This window comes from Crotalus tigris, unplaced genomic scaffold (genome assembly GCF_016545835.1).
Source record: "Crotalus tigris isolate CLP2741 ecotype Arizona unplaced genomic scaffold, ASM1654583v1 scf7180000017568.12009008, whole genome shotgun sequence".
NCBI classification, from domain to species: Eukaryota; Metazoa; Chordata; class Lepidosauria; order Squamata; family Viperidae; genus Crotalus; species Crotalus tigris.
Genome location: NW_024096478.1, coordinates 8,870,075 through 8,889,163, shown reverse-complemented (window position 1 = coordinate 8,889,163; position 19,089 = coordinate 8,870,075). Strand labels below are relative to the sequence as shown.

General features: G+C 36.0%; 1 protein-coding gene across 1 annotated transcript in view; it reads left to right on the top strand.

Moving 5' to 3' along the window:
- The window catches only part of DOCK2 (dedicator of cytokinesis 2), a 308,188-nt gene extending 291,749 nt beyond the window's left edge, over positions 1-16,439 (top strand). The window contains exons 47-52 of the mRNA XM_039353200.1: positions 360-497; positions 4,783-4,910; positions 6,289-6,460; positions 9,561-9,684; positions 11,435-11,577; positions 15,529-16,439. Of these exons, the coding sequence (XP_039209134.1) occupies positions 360-497; positions 4,783-4,910; positions 6,289-6,460; positions 9,561-9,684; positions 11,435-11,577; positions 15,529-15,597 (774 nt within the window). The 3' untranslated portion in view covers positions 15,598-16,439. The remainder of the gene's footprint in view (positions 1-359; positions 498-4,782; positions 4,911-6,288; positions 6,461-9,560; positions 9,685-11,434; positions 11,578-15,528) is intronic.
- The last annotated feature ends 2,650 nt before the right edge of the window (positions 16,440-19,089 follow it).

Genomic DNA, 19,089 nt, shown 5'->3' with positions numbered 1-19,089 from the left:
TCTAGCCTGGTCTAGATTCTGAAGACATGATGTATTTTCTGTCATTCTTCATCTTAAGAATATATGAAGTATCATAAATTATTCACCTATTTAAACCTTTATTGCATATCATTATGCACAGGAAACAAAAAAAATCTAATTATATTTTTCCAGGAAGGTTGTACTTCTCTCTTCTGTAATTATTTATTATATTATACATCATAATAAGATGCATTGCTACCTGTTTGAAAGGAAAGAAGAAAATGTCAGCTGGCAAATATATTACAAATCACATTTTGTAACTGCAGTCAGTTCAACATGTTCTGGAGACATGGGGAATATAAAATAGCATGACTGAAATTTTTCTTGTTGCTTTTTAGGTTCCGTTCCTTGCAGCTGGAATTAAGATTCATGAAAGAAGAGTATCAGACAGCCTTCGTCCTTTCCATGAACGTATGGAGGAATGCTTCAGGCATTTAAAAGTTAAAGTAGAGAAACAATATGGAATCAGAGAATTGGTAAGATTTGTTCTTTTAATTTTATAAGGTTTTTATTATATTTTATCTTAACAAGAAAAAATCATGAAATTTGGCCTGTGATGTAGTAACATTACAACTGTCTATTTGTGATTTAAATTGTGATTTAAATATCACTTTACTTCGTCTTTCAAACAATAGACTTTGTCTGATTTATTACTACGAAACTTCTATAACTGTTGAAATATATACTGTATTCTCCATTTCATTAGGAGAGTAGAAACAAACCTTATGAACTCATATAATCCAGAGCTTAGAACTTCTCATTCTCTTAAACCATTGGTCTAATTTTAATGGCTAAGCATTTTGAGTAAGAATGAATAACCAGCAATACTCCACTCTTTTTTTCCTGAAGAATTCCAACTGTTTGGAAACAACATATAGTTTAGCATAATAAAATATAAATATGAGTTGATGTTAAAATAGCAGTATGTAAAATCTGCAGAGTAAAATTAACAACCTTGTGATTCTCACAATTCTTGGAGCACATCCAGGTAAAACACTAAATAATCAGGTAAAATGTTTGACATCACCAAGAACAGGAAGGAAAGTTGTATATGAAGGCTTGAGGCTTCAGCATATGAAGGTTGAAGAAATGTTTATAGTTAGTGAACCTTAAAGCTCATTTGTGGGGAAGACATAGACTTAACTTCTAATAAATGCAAATTATAGACAGTTGACCACTTTGTATATACACTGAATTTGCTTTCTCTCAGTTTTATAGGTTACATCCTTATTTGTTATGAAAAACAATTTGCTAAGCATGGAATTGGGTTGTCCTTGCTGAAGAGGCTACGTCCTTTTCAGTTCAGTTGAAATGCATATATATCATCTTTGACTATGAGCCGGAAAAAAGATGACTTAGATAAGAGGTTGGCAATTGTGTTAGATCCAAGGCACCATGGAGTGGCCAAATGCCTCTTGATCTGCCTAAAATCTTGCCAGGTTTCTAAATGTTCTGAGATGTTTGCAATCTCATCTAAAATTACATTAAAATTTTCAAATTCAGAAGTAGAGCTTTTCAAGAATTTTGAATTCTTGTGCAAAATGTCATGACTGTTGAGAGTTTAGATTTAGTTCAGCCCTTCTGTATGATTTTAATGTGAATATGATGTTACATTATAGATGCTGTTTTTGATAACATCAGATGCTCTAGCACCCGTGAGTTACCACCTAAAGCTTGATATAAATGAATCATAAGGGATGATTATATCATATTGGAACATTAATTTAATCTGGTCAGCCATATACCATGGGAAAATATCTAAAGTCTGATAGTGTGCTACAGTTTCATTAAAGGCCAAGCAGATAGGGACCAGCAGATGAATTTCAGTATTGTAACATGCAAAGTATATGGCTTCAGTGTCTTTTTAAATATATAGAAGTGATTTCAATTTAAGTATTTCTTAGATTCCATCTTGGATGGAAATTTTCCATCTGTTATCATAGTACATGAATGAAAAATCATTACTATTAGACAGATAGGAAAAATAAATTACTTCACTTTGGAAGACGTTTCTCATAAATTAATAAGCTCAGGGGATGACAGTATTTAATGTATCAGCCGATGCATATGAAAACCACTTAATATGACCAATCAGGTCCCTCTGGTTTTATCATTTTTCTTGGGCTCTCTGGTGTATGCCCTCTGTGGAAGGCAGCTGTGTTGACTGTGTCTTCCTCCTGCATTTGGGATTTAAAGGATCAGAAGCAATTCCCACTGCAAATAAAATCTAAAATGTATTTGAAAATACTGTTGGAAACTCTAAATGGCTTTCCTGCATTTCTTGCCAGGACTAACTCTCTGAGTGCAATAAGTCGAAGTATGAGATTATATGGCAGTTTTCATATAAACATTGTAATAGCTCTGCAATATTTTAAGTCTAAATTTTCAGGTTTTAAGATAGGGAAGTGGCAGGTTTTCTAGTACACATACACACACACACACACACACACAAAGAGACACACAAGGAGGGAGAGGGGAAACTTCAAGTAATAACATGTAAGAAAGCAGAACTTCTGGAAAGAAAATGGTTGATCTATGCTCAAATTGTAATTCAGTGATGGCTTCCATCTTTTTTTAAAAGAATGAGAAACACACACACACACACACACACACACACACACACACACACACACACACACATATATATATATATATATATATATATATATATATATATATATATATATATATCACGTCAAAAAATAAAAATTCTGAATAATTCTGGAAACCTCATTTTATATCAACATCTGGAACAATTTACAGTAGCTACATTTTTTCAACTTAATGATTAGAATGACGAGAAAATGTCTCAGCCAATATTAATTTACTTGCATGTAACAAAACAAACTTGTATTTGCTATCTAATTCACTATTCAGAAATAACAGGATTAATTTAGAGCTTTTAATTATGAAACAACAGCTTAGAGATATCTTAGGTTACTTTAATATCACAGAATCACCTTGGGTCCCAAATGATTTCTCTTGTGTTCTGTGAATATATATACTTAATTTATGCTGCTGTGTCTCAGATTTCTTTTTTAAACTATTATCACACATAAATGTACACATGTTCATATGTGTGTGTGTGCATGCACACACACACACACACACACACACACACCTTTCATTTTCCAAAACAAAGAAAAAAACAGCTTACATTAATGATACCTTTAACACCATCAAACAGCAACAACTGCTTATCCTAGGTTTTTGGGAAGGACTGGATAGGTGGACAAAATTGTCGAATACAGTCTAAACATTTGGCCTTGGAAACTTTACCTGGTACAGAATGCAGCCATGTGGGTGGCTCTTGAGGCCCCTAGAGTGGCCTTTGTTACATTGTTGTTCTGCTGTATTGATTGCCAGTTTCCTTCTGGGTCCAATTTAAAAGTTATCTTTAAAGCCCTTTGCGGCAAGGGTCTATGTTATCAGAAAAGTTTCACCCCAGTTGGATTAAACCACCCCCTACACCAGGAGAACAGGCATGCTGCAGACCCTATTGGTCAAGGAATTTTGGCAGGAGAAAAGCTTTTTCTGCCATGGCGCCTGCCCTTTAGAACATCAAGACTCATGAGGTGAGATCCGCACTCACCCATTTGACTTTCTAACTAGCCTGGAGTCCCAATGAGTAAATGGCATACTGGTTAATAGATTAGACAGGCCCCACCTCTTCCTTGTGCACACATTTACTCCGTTTCTCTCCATCTTGGTCAATTTTAACTGAATTTCAAATTTATGGTCTTTATTTATTGTTTTAATGTTTATATGGTATTTTTATTGAATGAGTATAAGCTACCTGGAGTTGTTTTGACAAGATGGGTGGCATAGAAATTTAATAACTAACTAAATAAAATGTATTGGTTGTAGATAGGACATAGTTCAGTTGCTGAAGTTTCTAACATCAATCCTCTCACCTCAAAAAATCTAAAGAAACTGTGAGAATAATACTTGGATAGGACTCTCTTTCAATTTGAGACAAATGACAAACAATCTGACAATAATAGAGAAGAATGGAAACAGAAGAAGAAATTTTAAAGCACAGTGGAATGAAACAAAAAAGGTTTTATTTTATTTTGGTTTTTATAGGAGAAGAAAAAGCTTTCAGGACATTAGATGACAGGTTTAGGCTACGCGTTATAGATGTCAAAACTAAGGTCAATTAAAATCAAAATAAAATTCAATGTATTTATTCCTGCAAAGAAAGCTGTAGAGAATAGCTCAAAGGTATTGCATTTCTTCCCCACCGATCCAGCCAGTGAAAAGCAATATATAATAAAACCTTTATTATCATTTTTTACTGTGAACACAATGGCACACATTAAAAATGAAATTTTGTTGCTTGTCCTCAAAGTGTACACATATATAACACACATTTAAGCATACTATATACAACAGGTGTCCCTAACCCCCGGTCCATGGACCAGTACCGGGCCACGGCATGCCAGCAACTGGGTCGCACAAACAAGCAAAGCCACATTCACTAGATGCAGGCAGCACACAAAACCACGCACTCTCCGGTCCGCAGAAAAACCTTTCTCCGCGGAACTGGTCCCTGATGCCCAAAAGGTTGGGGACCTCTGATATACTACATATGTATAGACCTATACCCTTACATATAAGTAACATATAAATATTAATCACTGTCCATCTTGAATACATAATGGAAGGAGGAAGCTTTAGAGTTCATAAGGTTAATACTGTATGAAACAAAACTGTGACTGAATCTGTACTCAAACTTTTTTATGTTGTGTTTTCTCGAAGCCGGATTTTGATGACAGGCGGTTTGGCCGACCAACATCTATGCTGAGATCATATCGTCAGATGTCCATTATTTCAATGTCCTCCATGAATTCTGACTGCAGTACACCAAACAAAATTGCTGTAGAAAGGTTAGTTATGGGCCAGCTTCCCAACATGAGTTTTCTGTAAGATACAGACCAGCAGGGAAATGACTGTAAAACAGAACATATTACATTAAAAAAACACATTGTGACTGAACAGAGATAGTAAGCATCTAATCTTATTTGATCTATAATAAAAACTATTACAAAAGTGAATGCTGCTTTTAAAACTAGCAGTGGCAGGCTGATAGCACTGAAGATTGAAACTGCATTGAAGATTTATTCACCATCACTCTAGTACTCATATGCATGTTCACTGAAACTCTATATAAATATAAAATTCTATATATATAATATTTTGATGATTCTGTAGGACTTCCCAAATATTGAGGTTACCTTCTTGAATTACCTTTCTGCGTAGTTTAACCTGATATGTTGTTCTAATTGTCCACTAAGTTTTATGGCATCATCCAGGAAAATCCCTCCATATGAATAGTTTTGGAGCTACTTCCTAACCAATAAACACCGAATAAATAAAATGTAGAATGTCTAGATTTTTAAAATGCTTTCTGCCTTCTCTTTTTCTTTTTGGCCTTTCTTTTTGGTCTTCTGAAAAGCCTTGAAGACATGACTATGCCAGGTAGCCTGGGATCCTGTGACACTTTGAAGATGGCTAATGTGTGAACTTTGTTCCCTCTTTTTCCATCCTGTTTATTTTACTTGCATTTTAAACTTAAGATCCTTATTTATTTGTTTTAATGTTTTATAGCAGCGGCCCCCAACATTTTGGGCACCAGGGAACAGTTCCATGGAGGGTGTTTTTTTCATGGATGGGGAGGGACACGGTTTTACATTCTGTCTGGATCCTGCACATGTGTGGATGGGTCTTTGCTTGCTTGCATGACTCAGATCCTGACTGGCTGCAGCCTGGTACCAGTCTAAGGACCGGGGCTTGGGGACCTCTGTTTATAGTACATTGTAATCAATGTCTGTAAGCTATCTAGCATCTCTTTGGAGAGATGGGTAGCATACAACTTTGATTAAATAAATAAATAAATATTAGTTTTTCCTTTGTTTTCTTATTTATTCCATTCCAAGCCTATTATAATCCTGTCTTCAGATGAACTCTTTGAAAGTTCTCCAGTACCCTCAGCAAATGGCTAGGATTTTCTTAGGTCATTTACCTCCTACTGGTTGTCAGTTCCTGTTTTCATCTCTTTCCTGACTAGGGAATGAATGCCAGAACTAAAAAGAAATGCCTGGGTAGCTGTAATGTTTTCCTTAACTAGTTTTCAACTGCTAGGACTTCTAATTCTTGCTTTCCCTCCAGAACTGCCTCATGCCATTGGATTCCCTCTGCAAGGGAACAGCAGTTCTGTGGGCAGATTAATTAAGTTAATTAATTTGTTTCCATTTACACCGGCAGCTTTGAACTCGAAGTCATGTCACCCAAGGCAACCGAATCTGTGTCAGAAGAAAATGGTCGTCTGATAAGCAGCCAGCCTGAAGTGAAAATGAGGAAAGGCCGGAGGAGAGAAAAGAGAAGCAGTGTACTACTTCCAGACAAAAAATCTTCTGACCTTCCTGATATGAAATGTGTATGTTACTTTTAACAGGAATTTAATAGGAAATATCTTTTTAACCCATCTGTGGCCCTTTAAAAAAAAATCTTGCATTCTTTCAAAATGCAACAGCCAGTTGACAGTCTAACATGTTGTGAAGCTGCATTACTCTGTTTAACAAAGTCAGAGGCTAGGAATCTGCCCTGTAGCTGACATTTTCTGGGTTAATCTGCTGCCTAATGCAAGGGCAGATGTTGGGTGGGAGATTGCTTAAGCAATCTGGAGGGGAGCAGCTGGCTGCACATCTATGGCCTCCAGTTCCAGGTGGGGTGCCTTCAAGTTAAATAAATGCTCACTTTGAACCTTATTAAAGAAACAAAATGTCTTGCTATGATACCACAACTTTGCAAACTATCCCATAAACAGAGCAAAGAGCTGAAGATACCTCACTGGCACCTTTTTTATGCCATTTATCATCTGAGCACTTTGATTAGGGTAATATATCATCAGCCTGAATTTATGTAACTTGCACTGCAAAATTTTATGGCAACCCTAGGGGGACAAAGGGCTTCTGAGTATTAAAAATGCAATGTCATTAAAGAGAAAAAAAATCAGTTCAGTAAAGAAGTTTCATCCAATTTTGTTTGCTGCCCCAAAGTAGAACTACATAAAGATTAGGTTAGATCACAGATCCTTTAGAAGAATTATAGCAAAATATACATCATTATATCTGGACATAAGCTATTTATCAGAAACTATTATCCTATCTATTTTTTTAAGCCCAGGAGTAAATTGAGTCTCTTTTATGATTGCCCAAAATATAAAAACAAAGCATTCAAAATTTTATGCTATTCTAATTTTCTTATATCTACTAGGATTAGAATTTAGGGGTTTTTTTTGTTTTTGAAAATTATAGTGGCATAAATTGTTGTTAGTCAGAATGTGCTGTCCTGATGATTTTGAAAATAATTAAATGTGTGCCCTTATGCTACTTCTTCACTAAATTAAGAAATTTAGAATTGAAAAAAATAAGAAAAATCAACTCTCTGATATCAAAAAATGTATCAAGTATATTTATGCATACATCTTCCATAACCACCCTCCACACTTTTCATTTATTGTCACAATGGAATAGTATACAGGTAGTCCTCAAGTTATGAGTGTAATTGAGCCTGCCCATTCCACTCATAAATCGAAAACTCGTAGAGTGAATCTCGTTCCTTTAGCGAGATCACTCTCTTCCTCATTAAAACGCATATGGCTCTTTAAGTAAACATGAGGTATCTCAGAGTGGGGAATGCCATGGGGGGCCTAGTGATAGAACAGGACCCAGGCCTCCCAGACCCACTAAAATACCTCATGCTTCTCCCTCCCTTCCTGCCACGCGGGACTCACCTGGAAAAGGTCTGTCTCCTCTCTGCCGTGGTTCCTGCTGCCACTCCGATCTGAGGCCAGGGGATGCGTCCACAGCCCCATGCAGCCCAATCCGGGCTCTGGAGCCTGGAAAAGACCTCCGGAGCCCAGATCTATGGCTGCAGATCGATTTTGCAGCCCCCCCAGTGGCCCAATCCAGGCTCTGGAGGCCTTTTCCAGGCCTCCGGAGCCCAGATCGGGCCACGGGGGACCACAAAATCACTCTGCAGCCATGGATCTGGGTGGCAGAGGCCTTTTCCAGGCTTCCAGAGCCCTGATCCAGCTTCCAGAGGCACGTCAAAGCATCCCCCAGCTTTGGTTTGGATCTCTGTTGCAGAGAAAAAGGCCTAAAGAACCATGAGATCACATGAGATCAGTAGTGTGAGATCTCGCTCCACTGATCTCGCGTTATTTTAGGCTCCCATTCTCTGCAAACACACCGAAGGCCTGGAGCAGCCAAGAAAGCGAAGATTCTTCGCAGGGTGAGTTCTGAAGGTCTGGTACCTAGGGAGACCCACAGCAGGGGTGGGGAGAGAAGGAATAACCCTCTGCGGTCACTCATAAGAACAAATGACTGCTGTGGTGCTGCAATACTCGTAATTACACTAGGGGGCAATCATAACGTAACTTTGAATGAGCATTAAGTGAATGCTCGTAACTCGGGGATTACCTATATAGAATGAATATTATATTTAATTTTAGAATTTGTACTATTTTTGAAAAACATAAACCTAGTTACCTATCTGGCTAAACATATGTAGAGCAATCCATAACAAATAACAAATACTTCTTCCTCTCTCTCTTTCTCTGTGTGTGTGTGTGTGTGAGAGAGAGAGAGAGAGAGAGAGAAAGAGAGAGAGAGAGAGAGAGAGAGAGAGAGAGAGAGAGTGCACGAGAGAGAACCCACAGTTTACAGTAATCAAAGAAACATACTTTCCTAATATTATTATTTATTAAATTTATTTGCTGCCTAATAATGTTAAAAAAGGTACGTTTCTTTGATTACCTATAAACTGTCATTTTAATATGATCATATCTCATAATATTTTTTATATTCAATCAACAAGAAACCACGAACTAATTCATTCTGAAATAGATTTGTGTGTGTGTGTGAGGGAGAGACAGAGACAGAGACAGAGAGACAGACAGACAGACAAACAGATAGACATTCTGGTCCTACCACTATGAAGATATTTGGACTTCAATTTCCATGATCTCCAGCTAGTGACAGATAGTGTGATAATTATAAACTAAAACAAGTAGACAACTCTAAATTATCTCTATCTGGTATAGATTATATTTTCTTTCTTTCTTTTCCTCTGTATCTTTGAACAAGTTTTATTAGCATTTAAGAAAGATGAGCAGAAGCTCCAGTTTGATTATGCTGTTAGAGCACAAGTCAAATTCTATTCACTTATAACAGAATAATTCCAGTTGAATTTAAGGTCCCAAATGGCATCCTTAAGTCAATAACTGACAGTGGCTATGTTTACCTAATACATTACTGACTTTATACTTCCCAGTGTGATCCAAAAACAGTTTCTTTTTGACAACCTCCAATTCAGGAAGAGTCCCTTCATACAATTGAAAAAAAAATTACTGTAGGGCACAATCAGATTGTAACTATTTTATCTTATATATTAAAAAGTAACCCATTAAAATCAAACAATTTACTTTCTTGAGTTTTATACTTTGATTTTTTGTTGCTGTTATGACTGTGCAGCTGTCAAGAAAATATGAATTTATGAGTGATACCAACCTTTCTGAACATCTGGATGTACCTCAGAAAACATCTGTTCTTCTCAAGCAAATGAGTTTTGCCAGCCGCTCTATGCCAACCATACCAGGTAAGTTAATTAAGAAAGTGAAACCTCTGCAGTTTTACACTGTCATTAATTTTTTTAAAAAAGATCAAATCCACCCCCATTCATTTAAAAATAATGCTGTTATGTTATATAATTTTGCCAGAAATTAAATAATACATGAGCAGTTGCAGCATCTTTTGAATCTAGACCATATATTTTCATGTAGGCAAAACCTATATTGCCTAGTAATTAAATATTTTTAAATCCTTCTTGTCCTTGAGTATAGATTTTTTTTGGGGGGGAGAGAACATCAGCATGTATCATGGAGAATGTTCTTTTTGTGTAGTGTACATAAATTCATGTTAACACTGTGGAAGAATATATAAAGATAAGTCACTTTATTCATACAAGTATTTTTGTTCCATAACATAGGCATTTAAAACAGAGAGAGAGAAATAAAATGTAATGTGCTTGTGGTAAAGGCAACTATTTAATATAGTGTTGATAAAAACAGAAAAGTAGACAATGTATATTTGTCATAACCGATAAACGTCAAAATTCATCTAGATACTTGTACATCACATTCAGCTGTTGTTTTTATTAGTTGTATGAGTGATCCCAGCAATTCCCTCCTAAAATTTCATCATTCATGTCTTAAATAAATGGTTCATCTTGCTGAATTTGTGAACATGGTCTGATAGACTGGGAGAAAGTCTAATTCTTTTCTGGTTTACAACTCTGGATGACTACAGTTCTTTTGGAATAAATACTTCCATAAAATAGTGACTGATTAGCTATCTTGATTTTTGAATGTGTGTTTGAAGTAGCACTTAGGAATAGCACTTAGACTTATATATCACTTCACAGTGCTTTACACTGTGGTTTACAGGGTCAGCATATTACCCCCAATGATCTGGGCTCTCATTTTACCAACCTCAGAAGGTTGGAAGGCTGAGTCAACCTTGAGCCAGTGAGAATCAAACTGGCGAACACTTGGCAGTGAACAACCAGCAGAATTAGCCTGCAATACTGCATTCCAACTACTGCTCCACCACAGCTATGGAAAATAGTTCCTATACCAGCATGTAGCCTCAAAGAAGCCTAATTGAAACACAGTTTTCTTCAAGGCCAGAAGGAGGAACTGTTTTTCCATGCTGGTGCAGAAATGGAAACACAGCAGTCTTATTTTACGTTCCATAAAAAAAATAGGAAAGATGATGGCTGCATCAGTGGAAATGGAAGCTCACTTCCTATACTGCTCAAGGAGTCGGGGACACAGAATGATAAAATGTATGTTAGAAATTACCACAGAATGGCTCTATATATTAAATATATTATTTTTATCACTACTTAAAGATGTCAGGGACAATGCTAAAATAGGATAACATTTCTCTTAATGTCTCAGCCTTCTGCGAGGGATATCTTTGAAGGATATTCTATCATGTGAATATTTACATAGAGTGAGAATTAACCATTTCTGTGAAAAGTTAATCTTTAGCCTTCCTTGCAACACACACACAGAGAGAGAGAGAGAGAGAGAGAGAGAGAGAGAGAGAGAGAGAAACTGCTGATCTATCTTTACCTCTATCTCTATCTATTTATTTGTCCATCTATCTGTCCATCTATCTATCTAATAGTTTTACTTTTGAAGTGTTATTTGTGATTACCAAGATCCAGCCACATCAAAATATGTCTTTCTGAATGTAAATATTCAGGTTTATTTTTGCAATTTACTGATATGGATTCCATTTTGCAACTTTATTGTGACTACGTATGCTGCACTGTTTTAAAGCTTTAACTCTATCCATATGCTGTCCAACCCTGGAAGAAACAAATGTGTCACAGAGAATCAGTCAGACAAGCATTCCACCCATCTTGGAAACAGAAAAGAAAACTCTAAAAAAGAAGAAAATGAACCAGCTCTTCAAATCAAAAGTAAGCATCAGTGTTTTTGTTCAAATTTTAGGCATTCAAACTTACCGTATATTCCGGCGTATAAGACGACTTTTGAGAGCATTGAAACAGGTGCCGAACTCGGGGGTTGTCTTATACGCCAAGTCGTCTTATACGCCGAAAATAAGATAGTTTCTGGCATATAAGACGACTTTCTAGGCATGTGACTTGGCATCAATCGTCTTATACACTGGAAATAACGTAGTTTCTGGCATATAAGACAACTTTCTAGGCATGTGACTTGGCGTCAATCGTCTTATACACCAGAAATAACGTAGTTTCTGGCATATAAGACGACTTTCTAGGCATGCGACTCAGCATCGATCGTCTTATACGCCAGGAATACCGATAGTTTCCGGCGAATAAGATGACTTTCTAGGCATGTGACTCGGCATCAATCATCTTGCGACTCAGTGTCTATCGTCTTGTGACTCGGTGTCGAACTCGGGGGTCATCTTATACGCCGGGTCGCCCTATATGCCGGAATGTACGGTATATTTGTAAGCAACCTGCACATTTCATGTTGGCCTACAGTATTGCATCTACTTAAAATGATAAAAATTAAATATTTCAAAATCTACCCTGTAATACAGGTAGTCTTGGATTTACGACTACAATTGTGCCCCAAATTTCTGTTGCTAAGCAAGACAGTTGTTAAATGAATTTTTCCCCTTTTATAACCTTTGTTGCCACAGTGAATCAAAGTTAGTAACATGGTTGTTAAGTGAATCTGGGTTCCTCATTTACTTTGCTTGTCAGAAGTTCACAAAAAGAGATCATGTGATCCCAGGACATGACAACCGTCATCAACATGGGTCAGTTGCCAAGTATCTGAATTTTGATTGCATAACTATGGGGATGCTGCCACAGTTATAAATGTGAAAAATGGTCATAAGTCACTTTTTTCAGGTCCGTTGTAACTTCCAATGGTCATTAAATGAATTATTGTAAGTCAAGGACTTACTTGTAATCCCCGACTTTGTTTTTGTTTAATTATTTTATTTTCTATTAGCTAGCAATGGATTGCAGGGATTTTTAGTACAAAATACGCTTTTCAGTCCATGTCATCTGATCAAAATGCTGGATGCTTTTGGCTACAGTGTGTCACATTATATTTGAAAAGATTATGCTTCAGTTCTTTGTTTTCACAGATGATGACTGCATTACCATGTTAAAGCACCCCAGTAGATTGTTGCAATTATTATATCCATGATATACTCCTGTAACAAGCACTATGAGCTGATTGATTGGCACAGTTGGGGTGTTTATTTAATGCCATCATACTAACTTAATCAAAGATGATTCAGGACACCTTGACACCTAATATATCTATCAGCATATTGATTTGTTAAAAAACATACAGATTGAACATTAATTACAAAAATATTTTTATGTTAGTTCTCCAGAGACAAAATTTCAGCGCATCGGCATTGCGTTTTGATTCCTCAAGGGCTAATTCAAAAATAAATTGCATCAAATTTCATGAAAATATATGCTAGCTTGAAACTTTGAATTATTTCCATTGTATAATATAGGGAATAAATTAGTCCCAGTAGGAAACTGGAAGGCGAAAGCTATTTCTCAGATCTCCCTTGTCAATCTTACAAACAATTTTAGACCAAGTTGAGGTGGAAATGTTGCCCTGAATATATAGGATTGTTCATCTAGAATCCAGAACCTGAGATTATTTTTGAGCTTGCCAAGTACAGCCTTGTCACAGAGCCAAATAATAGTTTTTCATGTGATATGTAGCATGCATATCCTATCCGCTTCTCTGACTAGATTCACATTTTCTGATGTAACCCTCAGAGATGTGAACCAAAGCACATCTTTGTTCCTATTTCTAAATTTGCATTTTGCAAATGTTGTTTTATATATAGCTTCCATTGGTGTTCCAGTAATAAATATTTTTAGGAAGGTCATCTAACTTGGCATTGGGGAAAAGCTTCTGTTCTGGCTGTGCTAGGGAAATAAACATTACTGCTCCTTTCTCCAGATGCTGCATTCCAAGTAAGAGTCCTGATAATTAATTAGAGGAAATAAATTACTTAACTGTATATATTAATTACTTCCTGTCTCCAAATCCAGTGCAGAGGGCATGCTGTGGGTTGAGTTATATAGGGAGCTACATTTGGCAGGGGGCCTTCTCAGCTGCCACGCCTGCATTGTGGAATACCCTTCTCCCTGAGGTTAAGCTGGCACCATCGCTCTTAGTTTTTGAAGGTCCCTTAAGACCTGATTGTACATCTAGCCTATGGATGCCAGAAATCAGGCAAACTACTGATGTGACTCTGTTATTATTAAAAAACCCTTCACCCATTGTTTCTTTCTAGCTCTGTTTTATAGTTTTAATGTTTTTTAATAATAATTGTTGTTTCTTGTGAACTTTTTTTTAAAAAAAATTGTTATATAATGCCTAGAGTCACTTGTTTCAGGAGATGGTCAACTATATATGCTTGAATAAATAAATTAATATGAGGCATCACATGTAATAGACATCTATTTCCAGCCCTGGAGCAACATTTTAAGTTCATATCAAAACCGTATTACAGGTAATCCTCGACATATGATGACAACTGAAACCAAGATTTCTATTGTTAAGCAAGACCTTTGTAAAATGAGTTTTGACCCATTTTATGACCTCTCCTGCCACAGTTCTTAAGCAAATCATTGCAGCTGCTAAGCTAGTAACCCAGTTGTTAAGTAGATCTGGTTTCCCCATTGACTTTGCTTGTCAGAAGGTCACCAAAGGTGATCACATGACCCAGGAACACTGCAACCATCATAAATATGAGTCAGTTGCCAAGTCTCTGAATTTTGATCACGTGACCCTGGGGATGCTGCAATGGTCATAAGTGTGAAAAACGGTCATAAGTCACTTTTTCAGTGACATAACTTTGAATGGTCACTAAACGAACTGTTGTAAGTTGAGGATTACCTGCAAGAAGAGGATGAATAAATCTCTCTTTTTAATCACCCCTTTCCCTAAGAGGAAAAACTAAACTTTAAATAAATCAGTCACCTAATTAGGCACATATAATTTGAGTTCATTCAGGCTTTTTACAACAATGTAGCTCTTTCAAGAAAAGAAGCCATTGAAACTGCTGATTAGCGCCAAACCCAAGGGATTTACTCTGACATTTGTTCAACTACCTTGAGGAAATTAGCAGAGTAACTAAAAGAGCCTCTTATTTCCTATTTCTGGTGGAATATCAGAGGATTTCAAATGCATCTCTGAGGCAACTTTCACCAGGTCTCTAAAATTATCAAAGTATTCTTGTTTTATCCAAGAAAAGCCTCTTTTCTAGACTTCAGTGGGTTCTTCTGTTAATGCTTGCTGTGTTCTTGAAAAGGAGACTTTAAAAGGTATCCTTCAAAGTTTGTAATTTTTTCACTGCTTTCCAAATACTATCTGAACATAGAATATACTATAGAACATAGAATCATAGACTGGAAGGGACTTCAGAGGTCTTCTGGTCTAATGCTCTGCTCAAGGCAGGAAACCTTATGCCATCCCAGTCAAATGGTTGTCTAGTCTATTTTCAAAAACCTCCATTGATGGAGCATCCACTACTCCATTGATTAATTGTTCATGTATCAAATTATTTCTCCTTACTTCTTGGTTGGATCCCTCATTAACCAGCTTCCACCCATTACTTTCTATCCTGCCCTTTGATGTTTTGGAGAATAAATCAATCCCCTCTTCTCTGTCACAGCCCCTCAAGTACCAGAAGATAGTTATCATGTCTCCCTTAATCCTTTTCTTCCAAAAGCCAGCTATTGTAAGAAGGGGGGGGGGAATTAGGAAATGTTACCATATAAAGTTCGCAGCAAGCGTTGGATTTTAATGTCAATTCTGAACTGATTGCTTACAATAAGATCACAGAGAAATCCAGGTGTTAATATTAAATCATTTCCTTCTCTTCTACATAGTACAAGTCCAAGCAACCTGAAGATGGAAGGTGTACGGGTGAACGGCAACCTGACATCTCTGAGCTGTGAATAAATTCCACTGTTTGAAAGAAAATAATTATTAGCAAATTTAAAAAAAAGATTCTAAATTGGAAATTAAGGTTGGCTTACAATGTTGATAATGTATATAAATCATTTGTACTGTTAGTGAATACTTAATGCTGTTACATTCCTAAATGGATGACTTTGGTGATATGCAAGATTTGTTAATCTGTGGGCTTAATCTCAATATGCTAAGACTCAATGATCATTGGAAAAAGCGTTGATCTCTCACTGTGCATAGAAATTGATGAAACCCAAATAATGTAACCCCAGACTTGACATTGACAATTGTTTTGCCTTATATTTGCAAGGTTTTAAGGTTTACTAAAGTCAAAAATTTCATTCAATCACAATCTTACTTGATTCCATGGGAGTCATCATTATGCATTTATTTCCCATTACCAAGATATCTCTTATGACCTCTCTTCTATATTTTATTGCTTGTTCCTGGAATACAAAAAAGATGGCTTGTGAGATATTTGTTTCGTATTAAGAGGCACTCTGCCTTTCTTGGCTTAAGCGGTTCTTTTCCAGAATTGATCCTGTCGGTCTTCTCTGGCAGTGTAACGTCAGTAATTATTGTAATAGCCCAGGCTGAATTTGCCCACAGGTTGATAATTTTCTCTGTGTGATATTTTAGTACCACAGTATGTTTTTAAAATGTTCTGTCATAAACTGTATCATCTTTCTTTTAGGAAGCCATTTCAAGAAATATATCTTCATTGGTTCATTATGCCAACATTATGTCAAAATATTCATTAGTTTCTGTAATTTCTAGCTGAAGCACATAGTACAACTGCTTTGATCTAATAAACATATGATCAGAGGGACTTTTTTTAAAAAGTGTTCAACTTCTTTCCTCAAGGTACAACTGAAAGTTGCTTTGGAATTGCTACAAGAACGGGGTGTGGTATTAACTTACTCTTAATAATTGATATTCTGCTGTAGTAGAAGTTTAAAATAGGGGAGCCCGACATCACTTACTATTTGTTTCCCCTTACTTGAAATATCCACTAGCACAAAAAAGCAATCCAGACTGAATTATGAGGCAGCTGTGTTTGGATTTTTCTTTGGAGTCTGCAGTAGCTAACCCAGCTTTCTATCACATAGAATATTTTGGTCTTATTTCCATGTGATGTGAGTCTTGTAGAACTACAAGCTTTCTCAGCATTTATTCCCAAGATCTAGAACTCCAGAAGTCAGAGGTCCAGAATTTCCAAGATCTAGAAGGGCAAATCTGGAAGAAGATCTGTCTAATTCCTTCTGTGTTATTCATTTATTTATGAAAATTTATTTGACCACACAACTCATTCTTAGTGACTCTGGGAAGCTTACAGAAATAATAGCCCTATATAAAAAAACAATAAAAAGCAATACTCCTTCTTCCATCAAGAGGCAAAAAACATTCATTTCAGCAAAAATATTACATACATTCCATCAACAGGAAAAACATATTTCTGCAGAAACATTACATGCACTCCAGTTTTGCTGATAAATTGTGTAAGGTGCTCTGACTTTTATTGATATTTATTTATGGTTTGATTGCATACTTATAAAAGCGCTTCAGTCCCCTCATTTAGAATGGACTGTTTCTAGTGGTTAATGTTAATAAAATAATACTTACCATAATGCTTATAACCTATCATAAGTATTGAGTTATAGATTGTCTTTTGATAAAGTCTTCAAGTACTCATTGTGTAGCAATGAAGATAAATAACCCTACAATCTTTGCCTCTAAATATCACTTTCCCCATTTGCATGATCTCATACTTACAGCTTAGCAGAACACCAAAATCAGATGCAGTAACAAGTACCATTTTCACACAGGGAGTGAATCATCCTGACACCATCAAGTGTTGAATGAATAAGCTATTATTTTTCTTTTTTTTCCATCATCAGATCTGCAGAGTGCTGCTCATTGCTTGATATTAATTCTCTGATGTACAGGCTTTCCCTAACATGAAGCTCTTTGTTTAGTATACTTAGTAAAATATTTGTATAGAAACAAGGCATGTCAAGTTGAAGGGAGTTTATTTCATTTCTAATTGAAAATAGAAAATATGTTATTCAGGCTTCCTTCCTTTCTTCTGTAGCTTGGAAATAGATAATAATGAATCTTGCTTGAAAATAATAATATTGTATGTGACTGTGCATACTTAACTTTTAATAGAAATGTGAAAAATATGTTTGATTTTCATTTTTTAAAAAACAAAAAAGCAAATTTAATATAACTCTTATTTCATTATACATTTTAGAACTCAGGTAAGCATAATTTGTGCATCAATAAAACTAAGACTATTAAATCAACATACAATCATAATTGATAATCTACTTTTGTATAGTGGCTTATTAATAGTGGAATTCTGCTCAGTTTATTGAGAAGTAGTTCCCTCTTGTACTTAAGGATCCATGTCCTCCATTCATGGGTAAGGGTGGGTAGGCATGGATGAAGCTTTTGTATATGTTTTATCCAATGATTGGATGCTATTTGTTTATGTGGCATTATTTTTTTTATTCTTTTTTTCTATTTGAATTTGTGAAATGCCCTCAGTTATTTTGGAGTCAGATGGAAATAAACACAATAAATACATGCAATATTAGCCATCAAGCTCAACATTATCTATTATGGTGACTGGCAGAGATTCTTTAGAATTTTAGACCAGGTTTTTCCACATATACTTGATAGTGGTAAGGATTTATTTTCTTTGCAAACAGGATTAGAAAGGAAAGTCCTGGCCCAATGTCACTGAATATTCTTCAGTATACCTTATTTGAGTGGTCTGGGGCCATCATGCAGCCCATCACCTCCAGGCTGACCCAAAAGATTCTCTAGTGACAAGGTAACTCCACTAGAAGAAATGTGGCTAATTGAAGAGAATTTTCATAGCTCAGGGTTGAATTATGGGGTCAAGGTAGGTAATAAAACATCTGCAAGAAAACAACCGTAATCAGAGTCAAGCTATTCTCCAAAGCACCTGAAGGCAGGACAAGAAGCAATGGATGGAAACTGATCAAGGAGAGAAGCAACCTAGAACTAAGAAGAAATTTTCTGAAGTTAGAACAACTATTTGTCCGAAATGGCATAGGGTTTCCTACCTGAGCAGGGGGTTTGGTTAGAAGACCTCCAAGGTCCTTTCAACTCTATTATTATTATTATTATTATTATTATTATTATTATTATTAGTAGTAGTAGTAGTAGTAGTAGTAGTAGTAGTAGTACTACTACTACTACTACTACTACTATACTACTACTACTCCACAGAAGTGTGATTGATTCTGTTCTTCCTGATTAGATGTTGGAATGTTTGTTAAAAGAGTTATGATGAGTTTCATGCTATCCCATTGTGGAAATTCTAAACAGAAAGTAATATAAAAGAAAACCAAGGATAATTCATACGAGCGGAACTCAGTAAGAATGTATTCTATATGCACTCTGTGTAGTCTCTATGTAGACACTGAGTCTTGGGTGTTCACAAATGA